At 33.2% G+C, this 26,595-nt stretch overlaps 2 protein-coding genes across 5 annotated transcripts in view; one reads left to right on the top strand and one right to left on the bottom strand.

Annotated features, from left to right (window-relative positions):
* The window catches only part of PRMT3 (protein arginine methyltransferase 3), a 123,162-nt gene that overhangs the window by 29,690 nt on the left and 66,877 nt on the right, over positions 1-26,595 (top strand). For all 4 annotated transcript variants that reach the window (XM_081064925.1, XM_081064927.1, XM_081064928.1 and 1 more), the window contains one exon: positions 9,973-10,072. In XM_081064925.1, the coding sequence (XP_080921051.1) occupies positions 9,973-10,072 (100 nt within the window). The remainder of the gene's footprint in view (positions 1-9,972; positions 10,073-26,595) is intronic.
* LOC308503231 (large ribosomal subunit protein eL6) lies at positions 47-913 on the bottom strand (the record flags this gene model as incomplete). The annotated part of the gene is made up of 1 exon (XM_081062385.1): positions 47-913. One exon carries the CDS (start codon positions 911-913, stop codon positions 47-49), a length of 867 nt encoding a protein of 288 aa, XP_080918511.1.

Raw genomic sequence — 26,595 nt, 5'->3', positions numbered from 1 at the left:
TTTTTTTTAACAGTTCAGGCATTTAATTAGGTCCTTCTTAATTAATTTAGAACACCAGTTTGTGAGGATAAACCCCATTTGTGAGAGCAAACACAGAGCGGAGGTAGCCCTGGAGCTGAGGAACAGCTTTGATTTTTGGCAGAATTTGCGAGTCCACGGCTTTCTGATCAATTTTGCGCTGCTCTGTAATTTCATATTTCTCTTTCTCTGTGTTGAAGATCTCCCCCTCCTGGTGCCTGGGCTTACGCAGCTTCTTCTTTTTGAAGTAAGCGTCAGTGAGATGTTTGGGGATTTTCACACCACTGATACCAATTTTGGTGGAGGTGGCGATGACAAATTTCTGGTGTGTTCTACGCAGAGGAACTCGATTGAGGGACAGAGGTCCAGTCACAAGTAGCAAGCCACTGCTCAGCTGCTTCAGGAAAACCACCCTCTTGCCTCTATGGCGCCCAGTGAGGATGATCAGAATGGTCCCGGGAGTGATGCTGGCCCGTAGTTTTCTCACATGCTGACTGAAGGGTTTCTTGCCATGGCTCAACAGCTTTCGAGGCACATCTTCAGTAGGATAGTATCTAGGCATTTTGCGAAGTTTAACCACTCGGGTGCCACCATTCTTGTCGCCACCAACTGGTTTTGTGACAGTAGCAAGAACCTTCTCCTTCTTTTTCTTTTCAATCCTGGATTTAGCTGCTGAGTACTTCCTCTTGTACATGGCCTTTCGGGAATACATAGCTGATCGGGAATACCTGCCGATTCCTCTGACCAGGACAGGGTTTCGGCTGCAGTGCGGCTTCCCCTTCTTAGGCGTCTTGGCCTTGAGGTTAGCCTTCTTCACCTTGCCACCAGCATCAGCCTTCTTGGCTTCAGGTTTCTTCTCCTTAGTGTCTGGCTTCCCAGCTTTTTCACCCGCCATCTTGCAAGTTGGGAAAGAGCTTCATGTTTACTTTAAATATGCTGTCATCCTGATTTATCTTGGTCCATGGCTTTGGGCATACAGAATGACATCATTGCCCACTAACTATGTGAACGTGCAGGGGTTTTGTTATTAGAGTTCGATCAAGTATTGCCTTCCCGTACCCCATACCCCTGTACTTCTTTGTGGATGCCGTCTTTTCCTGGCTCAGCTCCAATGTCACTCACTCGTATGAGTGAGCTCCTGTATTCCCTATGCCCCTGTATTCCCTACGCTCTTTACTGTCTGTTTCCCTTAGACCATGTTCTTAAGTGCGTGGACTATGTCTTTTATCTCTATGCCCACTACAAGATAATCATAATGATGTCCTGTATCATGAAATAAAAGTTAAACTGCTACTTTTAATATAGGAAATAAGATATGTGTGTGTTTTTCTAACACAATTTCCACTCAGAAAAATAGATAATTTCAGTGCCTACAGGTTAAGAGATTTACTTAAAACACCCTTTTTATTACAATATCATATTTCCATAAATTAAAGCTATGCTAGTTTTTGAGCAGGTGTTTCTAGAGATAAAATTCATTTAAAATACTTTTATGCTAAAGTAAGGTTTAGTGAGTAGCCACTTGAGGACAGTAGTAAAATCTATAGTTCTTTTCATAAATGAGGTATCAGGTGATGCTTACCAGTCTTATGAAAGAGGTTGTCTGTGTGAATGGTATCTGTTTGGGGCTGTTCGAATACAGAGTTACTAGGAATTATGGCCTTTGTCATTTTGTTTTCCTGTGTATTTTCTGAAATCTTAATCTTCTGTTACATTTATATTTGAACAAGTAATTACTGATGCAAATAGGATTATGACTTGTAGCAGACAATAAACAGCCTGAGCAGATGGCCTCTTACAGAACACATCTTGTTTCAGCATAAGCATTCTGGAGCTATTTCTAGGCAGTAGGAACATTTTGCTTTTTTAAGAAGATTGCTTTTTGTTTCCTTTGAAGTGTTTATAGCTATTAAAACCTTAATAAATATTTTAATAAATAGTAAGCAATCACAGCAATTTTATCATAAAGAATTATATTAAATATCTCTTTGAAAAAATATGACATAAGCATCCTTTTTTAACTTTTGTGTGAAATACTACATGCTTATTAAAAAGTCTGTGAAGCATAGCATGTTATAATATGCATGATAATGCATAATTAACAAGAAATAGAACATCACAGCACTTCAGAATCCCACCCACTTCCATTTGCTTTTCTTAGTGAGATGTGGTCCTTGTCTGATTGACGTAACTACCATCCTTACTTTCATGGTAATCACCTTCCTTGCTTTGCTTTATATTTTAACCAGATAGATAGGTATCCGTGTAAGATAGTTTAGGTGACTCGATTTTGATCAAGTTTAAATAAATTGAATTATATATTATGCATGCTTTTTGTCTACCTTGTTTTGCTCAACGTTATTTTTAATGTTCACTCATGTTGTGTATTGCTGTAGTGTGTTCATGGTTATTGTTTGGAATGCCATTGATGAATATATCACAATTATTCTTTTCTGTTCTTGATGGACATTTTGTGTTTTCCAGAGTAAGGCTATTATTCCTAATTTTGTTAGGAATTTTTTGTACATGTGCCCTGGTGCATATATATCTGTGGGGTATATATTTAGAATTGCGGGCTTTAGGGTATACATACCTTCAGATATTGCCAGACTATTTTTCCAAAGTGGTTATATCAATTTATGCTCTCACCAGTCAATAGTATGTAACAGTTCTGGTTGATATTGTCTACCTTTAAATTTTTTTTCCAATTGGCAGTTTAACAGTATCTTGTTGCAATTTAAATTTGCATTTCTGTGATTGTTAATGACACTGAGCACCTTTTCATGTGATTATTGCCCATTTGGATTTCCTTTCTGTGAAATGTCTGTTTATATCTTTTGCTGAGGTTTCCTGTGAGCTGGTTCTTTTTCTTATTTATTGGTAGGCAACCTTTATATTTTTCAGATTTTAGTTGTTTATAGATTTTATGTAATGCAAGTCTTCTCTCATTCTTGGTTACCTTTTCATTCTCTTCATGGTATTCTTTGATGTACTGAAATTCTCAATTTTCATGGAGCAAAATTTTTGTTTATGGTTGCCACTGTTTGTGCGTTGAGAAGAAACCTTATGGAGATATCCTTTATTCTCTTGTAAATGTGTTACAGTTTTGTGTTTTACATTTAGGTCTGTAATCTAGTAGGCATTGTTTTTGTATTTGGTACGAAGTGGTGCTCCAGTATTATTAGTATTTTTTGTAATCTGTTTAAATGACCTAGTTGTCCCAGCCCCCCTTACTGAATGCGCTGGGCACTGCCTCTTTGTCAAGAATCAAGCATCCATGTGTGAGGCCAGTGTAACCTTTGTACTAAAACTGCTAAGGCAGTGGAACAGAAATTACAGGGCACTCATTCATGAGTATATATGCAAAAATCCTGATAAGAACGTTAGAAAACTAGTTGAGCAATATATTGGAAGGTAAGGTTCATCCCAGAAATACAAGGTTGGTTAAATATGAGAAAATCAGCTAGAAAAATTTATTGAGATCATTATGCAGAAAAAAATAATTCGATAAAATTCCATATCCCTTTAATATACCCATGTGTTAAAACTTGTAGCAAAGTAGAGCTAGAAAAAAATGTCCCAACATGATATAGAATATCCATAAAAACAAAACCTACAGCCCACATCTTGAAGCACTGAAAGCATTCACTTTAAGTTCAGGAACAGGACAGGGATTCTTGCCATCACCTCTTCTAGGCAACACTGTAAAGGAGCTCCTAGATAGTACACCAAGGCAATAAAAAGAAAGGTATAAGAATTAGAAATGAAGAAACAAAATTATTCTTGTTCATTGATTGTTGATGAAAATAGACTTCAGAAATAAACCATAAATAAGGTATTACAATACTAAAAGTGTCAAGGTGCTGAACACATAATAAATGTACAAATATCAGTTGTATTTCTTTAAAGAACATAAAACACTTAGACATCGAAAAAATATATCAAAGTGTATTGTTAATATTTCTAACCTCCTCCCAGACAATGCAAGGACATTAAGTCACTTTTAATGGAAAATTCACCTAGGGGATGAATGTCCCCCCGTAAAGGCTGTGCATGAATTATGAGTCAGCTATTTTAACTTCTTCCCCAGGGTATTTTCTGACCTTGGTCAATATCTCCATGCCAGATATTTCTCAGGTATTTTCAATCTTACAGCATATTCTGCAATAATTTCTATAAAGAATAGCCTGGATGACCCTAATGACTACCAGGATTTGAACTATCCTCTATAAAGCTTGTTGATAATTCCTTAGAAGACCTCTATCAAATTCCTCTTTTATCATACGTTTTTCAAAAGTGTTCTAAACTACCCCTCTCAATGAGCTGGTTTTTGTTTCCTCTATCTGTCTTTTCTCTTGTTGTTGCCCCTTTCTTTTATAGGTCAAAAACATGCAGTTCCATTCGTGGTAATTGAATAAGACAATCAGATATTGCCTCCTGAATATTCTCTTGGCTTCCCAATAGCAAGATTACATAAAGTGCCCAAGAATGAGGGGTTGCTGATTTCCATGTCTATTATCATCTCTCAGTAGCATTAGATTATATTGTTTTCATAAAAGCAGCCTAAGTTCACTTGCACTCATAGTATACCTACTGCTTCAGATGACTATTCTACTTGTGGGTTGGGGAAAAGGCAGGGCACTTAACCCGCTTGGGGTAGGTATATTGCAGCCCAGCTTTTATTCACTGTAGCAGTGTAGTTGTCATACTACCTGGAAGCATCTGTTCATAGCCACTTAGGGATCTGTCTTCAACCCAAGTAATCCTTTCTACTCAGTTGTGTGTAAAATAAGCTATGTATCCTCCTGATTGTCTATACCAATAATAATTTACCAGATTTTTCTGGTTTGTTTCTATAAAATGTCCTATCTCTTTCACAAAACACTGCCCGCACTCTGATCTTGTCCTCCATCTATCTGTATTGTCTTTGGAGTAACCCATAGCCTTAATTAAGTTCATTACTTTCTGAGTAAATATTTTATCTTTCCAGGTAGCCATATAAATGTAAGAAGGCCTTCTAGTGAGAGGGAAAACTTAAATCTTTTCTCTTGCCATCCTCTCATCTCTGAGAGGACTGGCATTTAGCAGAAACGCTAGTGATAGCCAGATAATGGAATTTTTCATCATCTTCCCCTTTGCCTACTCCTCCCTATCAAGCCAGTAGTCAACTTCCCTGAGTCTAAGTTTTGCCATTTCATACCAAGGCTGTGTAGGCATCCATCCCAGGATGAGATCCTCCTCATATTTTTTTTTTTTTTTAGTCCCCTCGTTTTTCTGGCCAAAAAGTGCCTCAGCCTTTGTGATTCATGGATCTGTACAAAGGTCCTCCTCATAGTACAACTTGGAGCTGGCATATTTTTAAATCAGACTCCACATCAACCTGATTACCCAGGATTACCTAGAGAGATTACAGTATTAAGCTTTTTAATAATTTCAAAGATACAGGCAACTAAGAGACTCAGAAGAAGTAGAGAGCAATCTGGTACATACAGAAGGGCTCCTTAACCATGTGAATTGATAACCCATGTATCTTACTTAGAGGCCTTCTCTACTCTTGGCCAGAGAGTGCATGCCTGATATAGGGAAGGAAAGACCAAAGCAGCTGCCTTTAATGTCCCAGACTTCTCCTTGATTTGTCTACACCTCTTAATTGCCCATATTTTAAAAATTATTTATAAAGCTTGACACGGGATATTATTTCTCTTTTGTGTGAGTCAGATTTGACAATCTGGTCCTTTGTTTTCACTCACCCACATATATCCATTCTCTTTTTTCAGTCTTTCCTATTTCCCTGATTAGGGCATTTTTTCTTTTTCCTGAACTAATTCTGTAACATTTCCTTCATTGTGCATTTATGGCTGTTGCCACACAAAATGGTGTTTGTTGGTTTGAAAATATATTTTGCCTTTATTCTTGGAAATATTTGTCTCTGCATATAGAATTCCTGGTTGGCAGTGATACTGCTCTAGTATGTTAGTAAGCTTCAGTCATGGACCAACCACTACTTTTTGTAAATAAAGTCGGGACACAGCCATGCCCTATTGTTGAAATATTGTCTATTGATGCTTTCATACAACAATAGCAATTGAATAGTTGTACAATAGAAACCACATGACCTGCAAACCTAATATATTTATTATTCGGCGATTGCATAAAAATTTTGTCCACTCCTGCTCCAGTTCATTGATATGATTCCATTGTCTTCTGGCTTCCATTGTGGTTGTCAAGAAGTTGCCTGTCAGAATAATTATTTCATTGAAGGTGTAATCTGCCTTTGTTGAAGATGTTCTCTATTTTTGGTTTTCTGAAGTTTTACTGTAATGCCTAGATTTTTTTTTTTAATGATCTTTTGAGATTCATTGGATTTCTTAATGCTTAGTGCTTTTTATCATTTCTAGAAAATTCTCGTCCTTTCTTTGTCCCTTTTATTTCTTCTCTTTCTAGGATCCCATTTAATTCTGTATTAGATCTTCTCACTATATTCCTTGTCTTAGCCGTGCTTCTATGGTGTTCTAAAGCAAGGGATGGCAAACCTGTTCTGTAAGTGGCCAGTAAGTAGTAATAGTAATACAGTGAATATTTTAAATTTTGTGGGACATCTGTGGTCTCTGTCACTTTAACTGCTTCTTTTTCTTCTTTCTTAACAACCCTTAAGCTATACAAAAATTGGCCACAGACTAGCAGGCCATAATTTTCCAGTCTTAGGTCTAAAGACCCAATTAAAACAAAGATTATCAGACTGGATAAAAAGACCCAACTCTTTTTTCTGTCTTTAAAAAAATCCAGTTTAAATGTAAAATACCATAGGTTAAAAGTAAAAGAATGGAGAAACATATGTAAACACAAATTATTAAAAAAGCTGGAGTGGCTATATAAATATCAAACATAGGAAATATTATAGAATTTATTAGGAATAAAGTACATTTCATAATGATGAAGGGATCAAATAATTAAGACTACATAATAATACTAAACCTATAATCAAATAATAAAATCTTTGGAATACATGAAGCAAAAACTGACAAATTCAAGGGGAAATGGACAAGTTTCTAATCATGTTAGGGGATATCAATACTCCTGTCAATAATTGATATAACAAATAGGTATAAAATGAATAAGTATTTAAAACTCATTCACAGGGAAAATTCATCAAACTAGGAAGGAAGGGAACTTTCTCATCTAATAAAGAGCATCTATAAAAAAACCATCAGGGAATGTCATATTAAATAATAGTTAATGAATGCTTTCCCCCTATAACTGGGAACAAATAAGGGATGTCCACTCTCACCAATTCTATTTAGAATTTTCTTGGGTATCTAGCAAGTACAATAAATCAAGAAAAGGAAATAAAAGACAGATCTGAGGGCGGCCGATTAGCTCAGTTGGTTAGAGCACAGAGCTCTTAACAAGATTGCCGGTTCGATCCCCACATGGGCCACTGTGAGCTGCGCCCTCCACAACTAGACTGAAACAACTACTAGACTTGGAGCTTATAGGTCCTGGAAAAACACACTTAAAATAAATAAAAGTGAAAAAAAATTCAAAGAAGTAAAACTGTCATTACTCCCAAATGACGTGATCATGTACATGTAAAATCCTGAGAAATTCATAAAATAGGCACTAACACTGCTGAAACTAAAACCTTTTTCACTGTCATGGGATTGAAGGTCAAAATATGAAAATTAATTTTATTTCTGTTAGTAGCCACAAACAACTAGAAATTGAAACTTAGGAAAATACCATTTACAGTACAACCAAAATTATCAAACATTTTGGGATAAATTTAACAAAATATGCCTGAAACATGAATGATGCAGAACACAAGTATAAGACTGAAAAGTGCAGAACATTACTGTGAACTGATCCTTAAAATTCATGTGGGACTACAAATGACCTAGAGTAGTCAAAAGAATTTTTTTAAAAGAATTAAGTTGGAATGCATACTGTCAGATTTTGTGACTTAATTTAAAGCTATACCGTAGTAACCAAGAAAGTGTTATACATACACATCTAAGTCTTGAGACAGAATTGAAAGTCCAGAAATAAACCATACATATATGGTTAATTGATTTTTGAAAAAGATACTGAAGTAATTCCATGCATTAGTGATAATTTTTCCAAAAAGCTGAAATTATCACTTGTGATAGTTTTCCAACCAAGTTTTTCAACACCATAATAATAGATATTGACAGGAAAAAGAATGAACATGATACTATATGGAAAAAATAACTTGAAACGGAAACTAAAAAGTTTTATAAGAAAACATAGGTGAAAGTATTTGATGTAGGAAAAGATTTGTTCTATGTCACCAAAAGCATGAACCACAAAAGAAAAAAATGATAAAGTGGTCTTTATCCAAATTTAAAACTTTAGCTCTTTAAAACATGCCATTAAAAATAAAAAAATCCACAGTATGGTTGAAAATATTCACTATACATAAATCTGACGGGTTTTATCCAGAATATGTAAAGAACTTTTAAAATTCAATGACATTAAGACTGACCTGATTTTTTTTAATGAGCAAAAAAACTTGAACAAAAGACAATGGGAGAATGCCCAGTTAGCACATGGAAAAAATGCTTGGTCATTCATTAGGAGAATGCAATTTTTAACTATAGTGAAATCTTACAAGCTCAACAATGCTAAGTGAATCAAGAGGAATGCACATATATTGCTGGTGGGATGTAAAATTGTACATGCACTTTGTAAAACAAATTGGCAGTTTCTTAGAATGTTAGATATACACTTCCACTTGACAGAGCAACTCTATTTGTACACAAATAGTTTTAACAGCTTTATTCATTATACCCAAAGCTAGAAACAGTCCAGAATTCCATCGACAGGTGTGTAGATAAACAAAATTGTGTTTTATCCATGCAGTGGAATACTGCTCACCTATAGCAAAGAGTGAACTACTTATATACACAAAAATATGTATGAATCTAAAACTGAAATGTATGCTTATCAGAAGAAATCAGACACAAAAAGATACATTGAATATGATTCCATTTACGCATAAATGAAACTACAAAATACAAATCTAATACGTAGTGGAAAGAAAATCAGTGGATGCACCTGTGGTTTGGAGGATTTTCTAGAAAATGAAATCTTTTTGAGGAGATAGAAGTGTCTGTATATTGATGATGGCGGTGGTCACTCAAGTATCTCTGTTTTTTTAAATTCAACAAAATTTACCCTTAAAATGAACACATTTAGTTTTATGTAAATAATACGATGATAAAGGTATATGTGTGGGGGATCTGTCCTGTATTAGCAAAAAAATTCCTTTATACTTCAAATGTACGTCCTGTGAGGATTGATTATTTATGTAACTAGATATAAACTTAGCAGTTTTCTTTTAACTTGTTGAAATGATCTCTTTTAACTGTTATTTCAAATTGCAACATACAAAGCTTTCACAAATATTTGATTCTCATAATAGGCTGTGAAGTAGATAGGGCAGGGGTCATCATTCTCTTACACATGAGCATATAGGCTTAGCAAGATTATTATATAATTTCATTAAGATCACTTAGCTGACAAATAAATACTAAAGAATCTGGGTTTCAAAATAAGAGCGTCTGACTTGTAATCTCTCTCCAGTATGACACATTTCTCTTAAAAACATAATTTTGTTGGCTAGTCTGTTTGTCTGTCTGTCTTTACCCCTCCCTTTAAAAAAACGAAAAAGACCCAGTTACTTTGACATGTCTTCTTGGTAAAATTTGGATTTCTTTTCAGGCTGAAGTTTTAAATACTGCTACAGTGTCTTGTAATATTAAGCAGAAATATTCCTGGGCATTCATGAAGTGACCAGAAAGTAATGATATGTCCAGGGAATAAATAAACTTTTTGGTTTCACAAAATAATTTGAACAATTGCCAAGAAATTATGTGATTTGACTATTTTCAGAATCTTTAACATGCTAATTTAATTCCTTATGATAATTTTCAGACTAAATAAACTTGAAGATACTATCATACTAATTAAAGGAAAGATTGAAGAAGTTCATCTTCCTGTAGAAAAAGTGGATGTTATTATATCTGAGTGGATGGTAAGTGTTTGTAGAAAAAACTACTTTTACTGGTTTTAAAAAAAATCAATGAATAAAGTAGCAGGTTTTCTGCATTTAATTTTATTACTTATCATAATCTTTTTAAAGAGAATAAGTTAGCCTTTTTACTTTTAAAGTCATAATAAAGAATTACTGTATTATTTTTCTACTTTGTAAATTTTAGAGATGTAAATATATTTGCCTAAAACCCTCCAAAGGCTAGTAAGGACTTATTAGGTTAATTTTGTCAAAATTAACACGACGTTGCTTCTCTTATTATCATACTGAATGTCTTCTTTCTGATCTGTTAGGCCATGTACTCAGTGTCCTTTATCACATAAAATAGAATTTACTGGCATTGTTAATATACTAGAATTAAGATATGCTATATATCTTTATAATTTGCTTTTGAAATCATAAGTCAAGAGCAGAATATTTATTTAAAAATGTATATAAAGTAAAATTAATGATATTTGACAACTGATTTGATTTATCAATATGCCAATTCAGTGAAGACAAGGTAGAGAGTATTTCTAGATAGACCAATTTTTTAACCATTTGGAAAATTTTATGCTTTTTTTTTAAAAAAGAAAACTGTATTTGATACATATATTTTCATTAAATGAATTCAAAAAATTTTTAAAATAATGCTTTGCTTTACAATTATCTATGTTTTGAATAAACTTAGTAATAATTCTAGCAAAGTAGCTGGGATTTCATGGAGCTTGTGAAATGTTCAGATTTAATATAGTGTTAGGTTCCAATCTGGAGCCAGTTATAGTCATTGTTGTTGGCAGTTACTCTTTTGTAAATGAAATTGTGTTTTTTTTCAATGCTAGAGTTGGCTTTTAACAATTCTTAATGCCATTATTCTTCTCATACCAAAGAATTTGTATCAGCACTCTGATTTGTCTTATGAATTGAGTGAGAAGGTATGAATTTAGTTCTGTATAATTAAAAAGCCAACATCTTTTTGAAGACTACGGAAAGGTACTTTGGAGAAAGAACATTTGAGTCACTTACTTGGCAACCGTTTAAAATAGTTTATACTAAATGTTGGCTAGCATCCTCGTTTCTTTAGAGACTTATTTTTCTTGAAAATGTATTTTGAAAATTACTTGAATTAGACTATATAAGCAAACTAAAAGACATACTTTACTAAACTTCCTGTCACCAAGTTGAACATTTTAGAAGAGTTGCCCTACTTAGCAGAAGTATACTTCTGGATATTGAAGTTCTAGTAAATGTATTTCAAAATCTGAAAAGTGATCTAGAAGTATTAATATGCAGTTCAAATCTTAGAGCCTGTTGGAATAATAATAAAAATTAGCTGGGAAGAGGAGTGAATTTAAGAGATTGTCACATTTATGATGTGAACTTTATTGAAAGGTATGCTGGTCCTGGGCTTGTTTGCCCTTAGATCCATTTTATAGCCTTCTGCTTTGTTCTGTGCTGAAAGATGGTTAAGTCTGCAGGCTACCTTTCCTAGGCTCCAGTGACAGCTGACTTCTACTCTGTTTGAGGAACCCAGTGGGAAACACTAATGGGAGATTTAAGGAAGGGAGAAGCCAGGGCATTTTTTTCACTTCTCTTCCTCTAGGGGTGTTGCTGGCAGAAGCGGTTTCTTTTGTGTCTCCAGTTTCCACTGGACCCACGTGTCATAATTCCAGCATCCATTGTGTGACCGTGGCTCTGGGCTCTTGTAGCAGTGCCTCTTTGTCTCTCTAGCCTAGGAATGGTAGTCCCTTCCTGGTGTTGCTAGTTCCATTTGTCTCACTCTCCTCTTGATCTCTGGATGATGAATTCTCATACCTTTGTGTAACCAACTTTCTGCATTGATTTTTCTCTATTTTTATAGCCTATCGTAACACTTCTCCTAGTTAGACTCTAATTGACCTAAAGGGCACATTTCATTTTGGCAGATTGATCAGGTGTGATCTCTGCCTTTATCAAGAAGGCATTGTAACAGAAACAATACTGAGTCCCTGGAAACTGAGATGAAAGGAGTCAGTTATTTGGAGCCCAGGTACTTTCAGAAGCACTTCACTGAGGGAATCAAATCAGTGTCCAGGAGGTGAGAATTGAGAACTTTTATTTTTCCTCTTCACAAAGGTATAACTTAAGAGTTTGCATTATCTTACCATCTGCCTTTCCTTGTGAGCGTCAGTGGAGTTGAAGTCTAGCAGATCATGTTAAATGAGTTAGGTGGAGCATTAGACATTGTAATTTATGGCATTTATTCTGAAGCAACCAACTCTGGATGGCCTTATTTCTCTAATGAAATTTGCACTTAAGTAGGCTTGTGTTAAAAAAATTTAAGTTATCCTTGTGGATTGGCAGTATCTTTTTATAGTATCTTTTAAGTCCTGTAAATCCCCTCCTAACTTTGGTGCTGCCACTATGATTTCTGAGCAGAGAAGCTGAAAAATTCCAATTACATAATTAAACAAGGAGCAGGTATGCTTTCTAAAATATATCCAACAGATTTCAGGCATTCCTACTTTGACTGAAACAGTGAGAAAGTGGTAAATGACTATTTTAAATCTTATTTTAAAGCCACATGTTCAGGCACCAGCATTTTAAAATTAAAATATATTGCATAGAATCCTCTGTCTTTGATTTTTTTTTATACACAATAGTAAGGATACAAAAATCTAGAAGAACGCAATTTTAAGCTATAGCATACATTTCTTTTCTCTTTTTAAAAGTATTTTCAAACAAGGAAGGACTAAAAAAGGAATATATGTTAAAGAATTGGATGCAGATGTTTAATGTACTTGTAATCCAGTATAGCAGTGTAGACATCCATATATTACAGAGAAATATATCTGTTTTCTTGTACTATGGTTCACTAACTATTCCATGGCTTAATCTAAATATGTTTTTGCCTTCAGCTGTTTATGCACTTTGCCTCTATTTTGGAAGATGTTCTTTAATAAGAATGAAATTTAAGCCAAATCATTACTGTTAGCATGTTATTTGATAAACTGTCACTTGCCTTGCAGATTTATGAATTTCTAGAGTTAGTCTTGCCTTTAATTTTAAATTTCTGTTTGATAAAATTGTTACCAATTAAATAGAAACAGTTAACCTCTATAAGATGTTAATATTTATACCTATGAGTATCTGTTCTTATTTTTCACATTTTGCTCTACCAATAGAGCCATTCTTTATGACTATTTTTGATTGCCTATTAAAACTGTTCAAAGTAAGCATCTCTGATTCTTGTGGAGTTAAGCCAGATTGACTCATTTGGTTTTGCTGTTTTTTCCATCTATGTTTTTCAGCATGACCTCTTTAGAAATATATAGATAAGATCCTGGCATTATATGATATAATTGCCAGAGATGATTCTTTTTTTTTTTTTTGTACCTGACATCCGGACCATCAGCAAAATAACACGTTAGGTAAACTTTATGTTTCATTGTTATGATCATTCATGATATACATTCAAATTGTCTAAAATCTGTTGTAATTTTTCTATCTAGGCTTGCTTTTTAAGATGTGACCTAAAATTTTTTCTTTACTCAAGTATCCTTGGATTTATCCTTGAAACTTCAGAATTAACTTTCTCACCCCATCTTCACCAGCACAGGTGTATCTGTGTAATGCGCATGCACGCACATACCTATACCCACAAAACTGGTATATTCTTTGTTCATCTTTAATACTCTTTATTATTGGTAAATAGCTTTTCAAGATTTATAGTCTGTTTCACTTAGAAAGACTGGCTTGTGATTTGCTTTACCAACAGTCCACAGACTAACCATGAAGCCCACTATAGGTCACATTTCAAACTGTTAGATGTTGAAATTTTTTGTTGTTTTTAAAATTTTGTTGTTTTTGAAATTTTTATTATTTTTCATTTGGTCTGGCAGTGAAGCCATGCCATTTCAGCCAACTGCCATGAGGATAGGTGGCCTTTCCTGATCTGTTTTCTTGCCTTAAATGATATACTAAATAATTATATCAGTAGTTTAGTAAATTAGATAAGCTGAATTAATTAGAGTCAGAGACAGTATAGGAGATTAACAAGACAAATTTTCAGTTATATAGGTTTATTTTTGCATTTCCTTTCTGATAAGAAATTTGCTTTTGACCCGAATTTAAATATTTTTAAAAACTCTTATATTTTTCCTCTTTTATATATATTATTCTGAAAAATGTAAGCTAAGTAAGATTGTACATGTTTAGTATGTATTGCTTTGTTTACTTAAAATAATTTCTGAAATAATCTGATGTTATTTCCAGTGATTCAAGATAAATACTTTTTCCCAACTCTATATCTCCTGCTATTGTTTTCCTTTCACTTCTTATTCCTTTATTTCATTAGACAAAAAGATATCTTTTCACTGCAGTATTTCTTGAATTAAATAGATAAATAAATAAATATCAATAACAAGTTTCAAAATTAAAAGTAGATTATATAAAGTTACATAAAATTAACAGTAAAAAATGTTCTTTTGATGACAAAGATTACTGGTGTTTTAATGTCTTTTATTTCTGTTTTTATAGTCATGTTTTCATTAGTATATTTTTGGCTGAAGTAGTTTGCTCCTTAGCGAAAGATACCAATGATTGGTTAGAGCAAAATATGTGTTAACAAATTACCTTATTTTTCTTACTGTGTTTTATTTTCCCTGCTTGGCAGATTCTTAGTAGTTCTGTAAGATTCATTTCAGACATCACCTCTACAAAGCTTTCTTTCTCTAACCCTTGATTACATATAAAAATCTTTTCCCTCTCTTTTGCACTTTAGTTTAGGTTTCTATTACAGCTTTCACAGTGTGTTATGTTTAATTGTTCATGTTTCTTTTTCTATTCTCTCAATACGGAAAACCAGGAATTACTTAGAATGGCCAAGTCTATCACTGGGCTTAGCGTTGGTAAATGATAAGAGAACTTTCCCAGATGGAAATTCACTGGCCATAGACATGATTTTATTTATAATTTTCTGTGCAGAACATGGAGGTAGGGAGGGGTATCATACGACAGGGTTCAGAATGTTGCTCTGGAGTCAAGACAACCTGATTTCTTGGTCCTATTTTGTACTCTTAGGTTTGTTACCTTGGGCATGTTACTGAACCTCACTGTGCCTCAGTTTCCTTCTCTATAAAATGAAGATAACAGTAGTACCTACTTTATAGGGTTTTTGTGAGGATTAAATGAATGAATACATGTAAATTTTTTAGAACGATTCCTGGCATGTAAGATCTTAGTAATTAGCTTTCAGTTTTGTAAGTTGTAGAAAGTTTTAAGCATTCTATAACTGGTGACTGAGTTGCTAGAGTAGGCTATTCAATAAATAAAAGTTAAAAATGATAATATGCACAAAGTAAAGAATATTAACACTTGGGGGAAGTCCATTCTTAAGACTTCTCCCTCAGCTATGAGCTCTTTGTAAGAACAGAAGACCCTCTGTTTCTGTGGCTAGCATTTTCTGATTGACCTGCCTATAATTAGTGCAAAGAGGTATGAAAATCACCTGATGGATGTGAATTATTGGGGTTGGGGATATTTTTAGTATTTTTTTTAACATTGACTGAATTAAAATGTATTATGTATATGTTTTAAGCAAAATTCTCAGTTTGCTACCCTGTAAACTATTTTTAGGCAATACTTATAATACTTAATTATTTTAGATAAAATATACAATACATATTTCACAGTAGTATTTTTAAGTACTATCAGTATAAACAGGTATATAATTGTATGCTTGAACAATGAAAGGAAAATTTTGGTTTATAAGAATATTTTTTTCATAGATGTGCTGACATCTGAATTAAGAATAAGATGAAAACAGAATAAAAATGTGATTAAGAATAGGCTCCTTATATGTATAATTATTTCCATTTTATAATGTTTACATTTGTTCTCATCTGTGCTCTCAATCACTTCCCCAGCCTCTCCTTTGTTTAATCTTAATATCTGTTCAAATTAGAATTCAGATCACACTCCGCAGCCATGTTGTTTCTTACTCTAGCAAAGTAAGAAAAGTATAGCAAAGTCTAGCAAAGTATAGTAACATATTTTACTCAAATGTATGTTCTTTTTTTTATATATTTGAAACTAAATCTAAGTGAAAATATTTAGTTATTTAAGGAAAGTTGTTTATATTGAAACAACTATGTGTTACAAGTAAATTTTTGCTTTTTAAATATAATATTTTAAATATAGCTCTTTAATCAAATTTCTGGAAGTTGCCTTTGCCAAGAGATTTAGTGCATAGTGTAATTGATTTGATTGGATTTATTTGCTTTTTGTCCTCCATAATGCCCTTTGCCATATTGTATCTAGTTGTGCTTTTAAGTCTGATATGAATTGCTTTTATAAATAATAATTTTGCTCAATAAGTTGTAAATTATGAAGATAAAGGAGATAAGTTATTCAGGAATATGAATCAATTGCCCTTACAAAAATTTTTCATTATACCGGTGAGAAAACAGGAACTATTTATTTGTTAATTTCAAATTCTAAAATTGTATAGCTATATTTTTTTAGTAACACTATTTACTTCTACCTGAGAGTGAAAGTAAGCTCCTAAAATTTAATAGTTTGCATTTGCAGACAGATGGGCATTTATTACAAACACAGATTCTCTTATGTAACTCAGTTGGTTCTGTTGTAATTATTATAATTACTATAAGGTGGTTCTTACGAATTATCCATGGTTATATATTTGATTCTGAAGCCTTGAGTAATCATATAAATGCCACCAATTTGTAATAAATAATACTTGTTCCTGTGTTCTCCAACCTGGAGTTAGAGAACCCCCATTTATCTAACTTGATAAATAACAAGTTAGATATGGTGTGAAGATCTGGGAGGGGAAAGACAATATTTATGGAATAGAATACAAAATTGTCACAGATTTTTAAGATAAAACATTAGCCTTCATAACTTTTTGAGCCCTTACTGGGCTGATTTTAGTAAGTTGCTCCCTAATTCCTTGGGTGTTCCTATTCATTCTCTGTAGCTCTTAGATGTACTTCAGGACAAGTTTAGGAAGCCATGACTTACATTATTTTTTTCAGCTGACTTAAAGGGCTTGTAAAGACAATTGTCCTCTTAGTTTTTCCTTCCTCTTTTACATGTTATATTATTTTGATGGATTCTCCAAATTTGCAATATTTAGGTGGCAGGACTCTGAAGTCATTATTTGGTGAAATGAAAATTTTAGGACTGGCGTTAGTTTATCTGTTCTAATGAATGACTTCCTTGACCTGTTCTTGAAAGATTACTTATTTTGCGTATGTTTTTCAATAGTGATGATACATTGATTGGGTATACTCCATTTCGCTCTCTTCCCTTTATCCCTTTTTAATACTAGAGTGTTTATTTGGGGAGTACCCCATTTAAAGTTAGGAGTACAGCTTTGAAGTTGAATGACTATGAGGCTAACTGACCTTTTCAGGATTTCAGTATTCACCTTATTTTTACTAATTTGTGCTTCTACCCAGTAAAAGTAAGTGACCAAAAATAAACCCAAAGCTTAACCTATTCCTTGTCATTAGCAAATTACATATGATCTGTCTTGATCCATTTTGCTAAGGGTTAGTCATTTATTACTCTTTTCAAAGAACCCAGATTTTGGCTTTGTTACTTTTTTTCTATCATACATTTGTTTCTGTTGTAATGATTTCTGATTTTATCTTTATTGTTTCCTTCTCTTTTAGTGATTGATTTCTTCTTTTTACTACCTTCTTCAAATCAAAGCTTAGATCATTGATTTTCAGGTTTTTTCCCAAATGTTTTGAAATTGAGGTTAATTTTTCTAAGTACTGATTTAGTTGAATTTCACATTCAACTGATTTTTAAAAATAATTCTAAGTATTATCCTTTATGCTGTTATTAAAAGAGAAAAACGTAACTACTGCCATATTTTAGAATCTACCATTAAAAAAACAAGGCATTGGCACTTCTGCTGTCTGCATGAAGGCTGACTAGGTGCTCTAAGGTCCCTCTTACAGAAGCACTAAACCCTGAAGCACACACATTTTATGTATTTCGTCTTATCATGGATGTCAGTTTTGCTGTTATTTCTGCTTTCCTTGATCAGCTCTATTGTGACTTTTTATTTTTAGAAGAGAAAGAACACAATTTTATTATTAAATAATCTTTACACCAGAATCTGATGCACATATCAGGCAATTCTATAAGTGATTACAAAGAAAGAAAGAAATCTCACCTTTTTACATAGCCAAGCAGATACAACCATTACATGTGGGTTCTCAAGATAAAAATAATATTGTGACTTTTTAATTGCTAATTTTTTCTCAGTTCTTTATGTAACTGGGGATGGAAATTCTGGAGTGCAATTTATAAGAATTTAAAAGACAACACATATCCAAATATTAAGAAATGTTTAAGAACTAAGAGCCTGCCATTTAATATGCTTTTAGCTTGTTTTTTCTTAATTTCTTTTGCTTCTTATTTGTTTTGGAATTTTTATTTTTTTATTATTTTTCTGAAAGAGTTCCTTATTTATTCTAGTTACCAGTCTGTTACTAGGGCTCTTCTTATATCTTCTGCTTCTCCTTGTTTTGGGGCACATGATAGAATTTAACTCTTTGTGCCCTTTGAAGTTACATGTGACTCTTTGACATGCCTGACTCCCTGAGTAATTATAATAAGCAACACCTCTTGTCAGCCTGTGATACCAGAAATAAATTGTTTTGTTTTAAGTGACGATTTCGTTGTTGTTTGTTAATACAGGATAACCTAGCTTGTCTTGACAGATATATAATTCTTTATCACTTGTGTTTGTTGGCAGTGTGTGGCTTGTCATTTCATCATTTTTTGGTGTGATTTGATGAATAGACATTCCTAATTTTTAGTGTATCAAATTTATCAAACTTCCTTTAAGGTTTGAGGTTTTTGTATCTGTTTAATAAATCTTTCTAGAATCGCTATTATATATTTATTAGACTTCTCCATCTTCCATGCCTCTTAACCTCCTTCATATTTTGTAATGTTTTGCTTTCTGGGCTGCACTCTGGATAATTTTTTTATTTCTGTCCACCAACTCACTAATTTTTTTCTGAAATTGTTTCTAATGATCTGTTAAAATCATTCGTTGAGGTTTTTTGTTTCAATTTTTAAATATTTTTCTTTTAGGAATTCTCTACAGTTCTTTTAAAACTTTTCTTGTTTGCTTGTTACTATTTTCAAGCCTCTTTTAATTTTATGAATTGTAAACATATTTAAGTTATCTTTTGTGATTTTTAATTACAGTATCTGACATTTTTCCAGGTCTGCTTTTGCTAACTATTGTTTCTGTTGCTCTCATGGTGCTTACTCTTGTTAATTTGAGTGTTTAGACCAGTTTGATGTTATACTGTATATTTTTCAAGGAACTTTATCTATAGAAAATTCTTTGATGCCTGAATTTTACTTCAAGTAATTTGCATTTGTTTTTGCCATGTACTTGGGATAATTACAAATGCAGAAGCACTGTATTTATTTTTAATATTATAAAACTACTAGGGAAAATTTCCAATATAAAAAATGTTGAATGAATATTTCAATGAACCTCATGTACCCATCACCCAACTTAACATTACCATAAGCTATATGACCATTTGTATATAGATTTTTTTGCATGAACGTATTTTTATTTCTTTCAGATAAATGCCTATGAGTACTATTGCTAGTCATATGCAAATTGTATGTTTAGTTCTATAAGAAACTGCCAAATTATTTTCCAGAGGGGCTGTGCCATTTTATATTCCTACCAGCAATGTATGAGTGATCCAGTTTCTCCATATCCTTGCCTACATTTCATATTTCACTATTTTTTATTTAAGCCATTCTGATACCCTGTATCCCCGAAAATAAGACCTAGCCAGACCATCAGCTCTAATGCGTCTTTTGAAGCAAAAATTAATATAAGACCCGGTCTTATTTTACTATAATATAAGATCCGGTTATAACATAACGTAACGTAACATAACAACATAACATAACATATATACCGGATCTTACATTAATTTTTGCTCCAAAAGATGCATTAGAGTTGATGGTCCGGCTAGGTCTTATTTTCAGGGAAACATGGTAGATGTGTAATGATATATCATTGTGGTTTTGATTTACATTTCCCTAATGTCTAATGATGTTAAACATCTTTTCATATGCTTATTTACCATTTGTACCTCCTCTTCAGTGAAATGTCTTTTGTTCATTTTCTAATTAGCTTGTTTTTTCACTGCTGAGTTTGATAATTCTGTTTACTAGGTCTCTGTTGGATCTGTGGTTTGCAAATATTTTTTCCAATTATGTAGCTTGTCCCCTTCATAGGGTCTTTTCAGAGCAAAAGTTCTTAATACTGATGAGGTCCAATTTGTCGATTTTTATGGGTAATGCTTTTGGTATCAAGTCTAAAATCTCCTAAGCTATATGTTCACCTCCCTCACTTTTTTTTCTTGCCATTCTTTGAAGAAACTGAGTCATTTGTCTTGTAGAATTTTCAATATTCTGCCGTGTGATGATTGCATCCTCATGTCATTTAATGTGTGTTTTTCTATCCCTTGTATTTCTTGTAAACTGGAAATACAAGGTTCATAAATAGAAGCTTAATAAATGTAAGCATTTCCCGCTCCCCCCCCCCCCCGCCCCCGAATACTTCATGTGGGGTGGTGGTGGTTAGTTTCTGTTGCTTTGAGTCTCAGGTTTCTTAGTGTCTAGCTGTCTCTGTTATATTGAGATTGATCAATGGCTTTTGGAATTGTCAGCCTAATCTATTCATTACAAAGATCCCTATCATTCTTTGTCCTAAAGGTTTTAGAAGCCATTGAAAATGATTTCTTAGATTCATTATTTCATTAGTAGTTATAAAACTGTGATATTCTAATTGTACCATTTATTCTATATTTATTAGCTGAAATTATTCGTAAGTACTTTCATCAAATATTTGGTTATGAAATATATATAGGAAAAATAGGATAAATGCTTATTATTTTGTTTATTTGCCATTTTCAGAGTTGTGAATTGTTTTTATAGCATTTTCTAAAGGGATTTTAAAATTTGTTTTCAGTGTCATTATGAACTTACGTATTTTTAATATTTGATGCGTTTTAAATCATTGTCATTATAATTTTTTTTTTAAGGTTTATTGGGGAAGGGGAACAAGACTTTATTGGGAAACAGTGTGTACTTCCAGGACTTTTTTCCAAGTCAAGTTGTTGTCCTTTTAATCTTAGTAGTGGAGGGTGCCATTTAGTGTCAAGTTGTTGGCCTTTCACTCTTAGTTGTGGAGGGCGCAGCTCAGCTCCAGGTCCAGTTGCCCTTGCTCGTTGCAGGGGGTGCAGCCCACCATCCTTCACGGGACTCAAGGAATTGAACTGGCATCCTTGTGGTTGAGAGTCCACTGGCCCATGTGGGAATTGAACCGGCAGCCTTCGGAGTTAGGAGCACAAATCCCCAACTGCCTGAACCACCGGGCCGGCCCTGTCATTATAATTTTTGATGTTAAGGTCGGCCCATTTTTGGCTAATGGTAAACATTTGAACTTGCCTCTTAATGTCCCTGTAACAAATCCCAGTTGTTCTTATATATTACATATAATGAAAAACAGAACATATAAAATAAGTATGTTTATGATTCAGATTTTACTTTCTGGTACTATAAAGCATTTTATAGTCATTTTGTACTGCCTAAGCTTGGAATTAAAAAATCCTGGTTCTTTTATTGGAAAACAGTGTGTAGAGATCACAGTCTGGGTTATAGGAGTGTTCATTGCTACCAGACTGTCATTGCTTATATGTTTTTCTTAATGGACAGATATCTCTTTTTTTAATATAAAAAAATCATGAATTTACACTGATATTTTCAATTTAAGATTATAGAGTTTTTTACTTTTCTCTGGTCATGTAACCAACTAACATGCAGTTAGATTTGTTTCCTTTATCTTCAGTTTGGGAGGATTACTTCTTTGTCCTTTTTCAGGTCAGTTTTGTGTTTTAATTGTGAAAAAATAACATTACGTGATTCCATTCCTTCTGTCCCTCAGTGAATAGATGATGCTTTTTTTTTTCTGGTTTTGGTTTATTTTTAAAATATCAGATATGTATATATTTATATTTTTACCCTTGTGTTAATGCAGTTAGCATACTCGACACATTGCTTCGTATCTGGCTTTTTTAAATTTAAAATGATATCTTAGCAATCACTCTATATCAATCATTATATAAAGATACTCCTCGATCCTTTCTGTGGCTGTATAATACTCTATTGTATATGTAAATATAATGGGTACAACTAACACTCATTTAAATTTCTTCCATTCTTTTGCTATTGCAGATAATACTATATTTACATTTATAGTATTCCTATGTCTAGGAATGCATGTGTCATTTCATTTTGCATTCCTAGAGGTGCAGTTAATGGGCCAAGGGGCCAATGCATATTTAGTATTACTAGTTATTGCCAAATTCTCAATATTCATTCTGCTTTCCTACTAACAGGTATGAGACTACCTGTTTTTGTATGGTCGTTCCAACAGAGTATGTTGCAGAATCACTTTTAAATGATTGTGTTGAAGTTTGTCTGCCACTAGGCATTGTAAATTAGGGTTGTAAATTTAGGTTCTAAACTGAGTTGGCTAGGAGGGGGAGGTCTGGCAGCAAATGAGATTTTAAGTGCACATTTGCTCTGTAGATACCTTTTGTTGTCTCTGCTTTGTTATTTGGGACAATTTCCTCTTATTTTCCTCACATCAGATGACTCCGTGGGTTTTGTTACCTGTTTTCCCATGTTCATTAACTAGATTTAGCCAGTGCTCTAAAGGTGAAAACCAGCTTACTGATGCATCTTATAAGGTGTACTTTTTTTTCCAAATTCTTCTAGCAAATTTTTGTACTTAGAGGTTAGTTCCTAAAATGCAGTTGCTGGAAATGGAATGAGATCCTGTTCTTTAAGTTCTGGATCATACTGTTAATAGAGTTCATCCCTTCTACAGCGTCAAAAATCTGTACTTTATAACTATTATAGAGTCACTCGTATGCACACCTTAACATAATTTTCTTAAACAAGTATTAGCTAATAATTATATTTTTAAGAGTAGAGTATCTAGTTATAATTAATGATTTTTTCCCAACCACTTTGGGGTTGGGAATATTGTTTTAGAAATACACGTGCATCTTCTGCCCTCTTCCTTGGAAACTGATTCTGTAAGTCTGGGGTAAGGCCCACGTGTGCATTTGGAAAGATTTTGAGATGACTCACTTTTTCCTTTGATAGAGTTGCTGATTGGACTGTGTGCTGCAGTTTGAGGAAAAGAGCCAATTTGACTCTCAGTCTTTTGTTGATTAAGTGAGATTGCCATCTAGTGGAGATAATACTTTTAAACTCATCAAAGTTTTTCAAACTATGCAGAGGAAATCAGCTCTTGTGCTGAGTATGTCTCCACAAGTCCACAACACGGAAAAGGGAGAACTGTATGTTGTATGAGACGAGGTGGGAAGTAGTCCTACAGGACAGTAAAAACGCATAGTAGGTGCTGAGTAAGTGTTAGTTATCACTATTCTCATTCTTGCATGGAAGGTGGTGATCAAGTGAAATAATAATGAAATAGCTGCTCTGACAAATAGCTGCTCTGTGATGTACATGTAAATTTTATTACTGTGTTTTGACTAAGTAATAACACGTAGAAGTTATAAATTTTATCCCTCCCTTGTCTTTACACTACCACTTAGGACTTACCATGAATCCGCCAACAAAATCAATTAACGGTTTCTAATGTATTCTTCCTGAAATATTTTAATCTGTTATAAAACATGCATGTATATTCCCACCTGTTGGGACATTTATTCATTTAACAAATATTTTGTGGCTGTTATGTGCCGGGCACTGTTGTAAGCAGGATAAAGCAATGAACAAAATATATTACAAACCCCACCCTTATATTTAGTGTGGCATAAGCATATTCTACATGTCGGTCTGTACCTTGCTTTCTCCACCACTCTTAAAACTAAATTTCCCTTTATGACTGCTATTGCTACACCCCACAATTTTTTAATTCAATTCAAAATATTACCCTAGTGCTTTCTGCTTTGATTCACAAGTTATTTAGAAGTATGTTGTTTAATGTCTGTTTGGAAAATTTTTAGATATCTTTTTTTTTTTTTACTTAAAGTTACTTAAAGTTTATTGGGGTGACAGTTGTTAGTAAAGTTACATAGATTTCATGTATACAATTCTGTATTACATAATCTGTAAATCCCATTGTGTGTTCACCACCCAGAGTCAGTTCTCCTTCCATCACCATGTATTTGTAGATATCTTTTTGTTACTGATTTCTAGTTTGATTTGGTTGCTATCAAGGGCCATACTGTGTGTTATCATTCCATTAAATTTCTTCAGACTTGTTTTATGGCTCAGCTTATGGTCCATTTTGTTGAATGTTCCACATTCTTTTAGAATGGAGTGTTATATATCGGTTGGGTCAAGTTGGTTGATAGTATCATTTAGTCTTTTAAATCTTTATTAGTTTAAGTCTACTTATTTTATTGAGTGCTAAAAGGGTAATACACATTTTCTACCTAAAGTTCAGGAATTGTTTTCAGTTCTTGTCATTTATTGCTTCAGATATTTTTATGTGTGTTTTAGGTGTATACACGTTAGGATTATTATGTATTCTTGATAAAATTTGGCCTCTTTATCATTATGAAGTATTGTTCTTTTTCCCTGATAATATTTTTAGTCCTTTAGTCTAATTTTTTCTAATTAATTGTGTATTATTCCAAACATGTTCTAAACATTTATAAATAAATATGAATGTATGTTCTATTTACTTTTACCCAAATTATTGCATATTATATAGTCATGTAATTTTTTTTAATAACCTTTTTTACATAATTACTTTTAAACTTATGTTATCTTATTTGTGATAAAGTTGTTAGCATTAGCACATTTAAAATGAAAGAGTCAAGTGAGATTCGGGAATCACTGAAAAATCTTTGCAATTCAGGTATTCAATATCTAAGGCTATTATAAATTTAACAGTGAAATAAATAGAGGTTACTTTACTTCCTGTAAAGTCATCTGAGATCAGATGAAATCAGATATATCCTGTAAAATCTTAAGTTTAGTACATTTTTAGCAGAGAACACTGTAGGTTAGGAACAGATGTTTTTCTAATTATTTTTTGGATATCTCTAGGGCAGTGGTTCTCAATGGAGGGATGGTGTCCAGTTTTGCCCCCTGTGGTTATTTGGGCAATGAGAAATGTCTGGAAACATTTTAGGTTACAATAGGGAAGGGAGGTGACTGGGCACAGGAGGAGAGTGCTGCTGGTCTCTAGTAAGTAGAACCCAGGGATGCTGCTAAACATCTTACAATGGACAGAACATCCCCCACAATAAAGTATTATCTGCCCCAAAATGTCAACATTGCCAGGGTTGATAAACCCTGCTTTAGAGGTTTCATCTCTGTGCATTGACAATAACTCAGCCTCTAACTTAGATGATAATGAAGGCCAACTGCCCTAGTCTTGGCCATCAAGGAAGATTTTCCTAAAAAAGGTGACATCATGACAACTTATTTTGTCACCTGGAGAGGCAATCGAAGCTTTCTGCATTTAATTCACCAAGTAGATGTTCTGCATTCTTTTTGTGTCACACCTGCTGGATTGCTATGACTACCTGGACACTTAAAGCTAGTAAGTTCCCTTCAGTGTGTTGCTCCTGTTCTGCTTCTGTCAGTTGTGTTATGTGTTTACCAAGAGTTTATTGTATTTGTTTACCTGCTTATTTATGTAAAATCAGTTAATATTAACATAAATATTGAGCAAGATTTAAAAAATATTTGTCGTTGAACAAAGTAGTCAGTTAAATTGTGAAAGACTAAGAACAGGAAGGTAGGAATTATAGGATTCAGGGGCTCTCCACTTGGCAAATGCCCTGAGATTCTTTTTTATTTTAAAATTACTCAAATGAAATTATTTACAATCCATTATGGGTGTGGTTTATGCAAGGAAGATGGTGAAAATTCCAATTGATGGATCCATCCTCAAAAAGTATTGGTAAACAAATCTACATTTATATGTTTTTACTTAAAATGTATTGTTTTCAATTAACAATGGGTTAGTAGTTCCAATCACATTGGATAAAATTCTATCTACAGTAAGTTTTATAGAACTGAGAGTAATATTGGAAAAAAGGTCATCAAATATTTATTATGTTTCAGAAATATACTAAGAATTAGGGATTAGATTTTGTAGGCTTTTTTATTTGTTGGAAGTAATCTTTTATTTTTGTCTTTAAATAAATCCAGATTATTGACTGTTTTTCACTAAACTTTGTACAGATTAACTCTTCATTTTATTTGTGCCTCTCCCTTGCCTCACTTTTTAAAATAATTAATTCTACCTAAGGGTGTATTAGTAATCTAGTTATTTAAACAGAAAAAAAATAAAAGATCATTGAAGCACCTTATCCTAAAGATAATACAAGTTTCTTTTATCATTAATTTATTCCAAGAATATCATGAGCAGGCATTTTAAAAATAAGTTTCCCATTTTAATGAAT

Source organism: Rhinolophus hipposideros (assembly GCF_964194185.1).
Source record: "Rhinolophus hipposideros genome assembly, chromosome: 10".
Taxonomy (NCBI): domain Eukaryota; kingdom Metazoa; phylum Chordata; class Mammalia; order Chiroptera; family Rhinolophidae; genus Rhinolophus; species Rhinolophus hipposideros.
The sequence above is the reverse complement of the archived record's forward strand: the minus strand, read 5'-3'. Positions and strand labels throughout refer to the sequence as shown.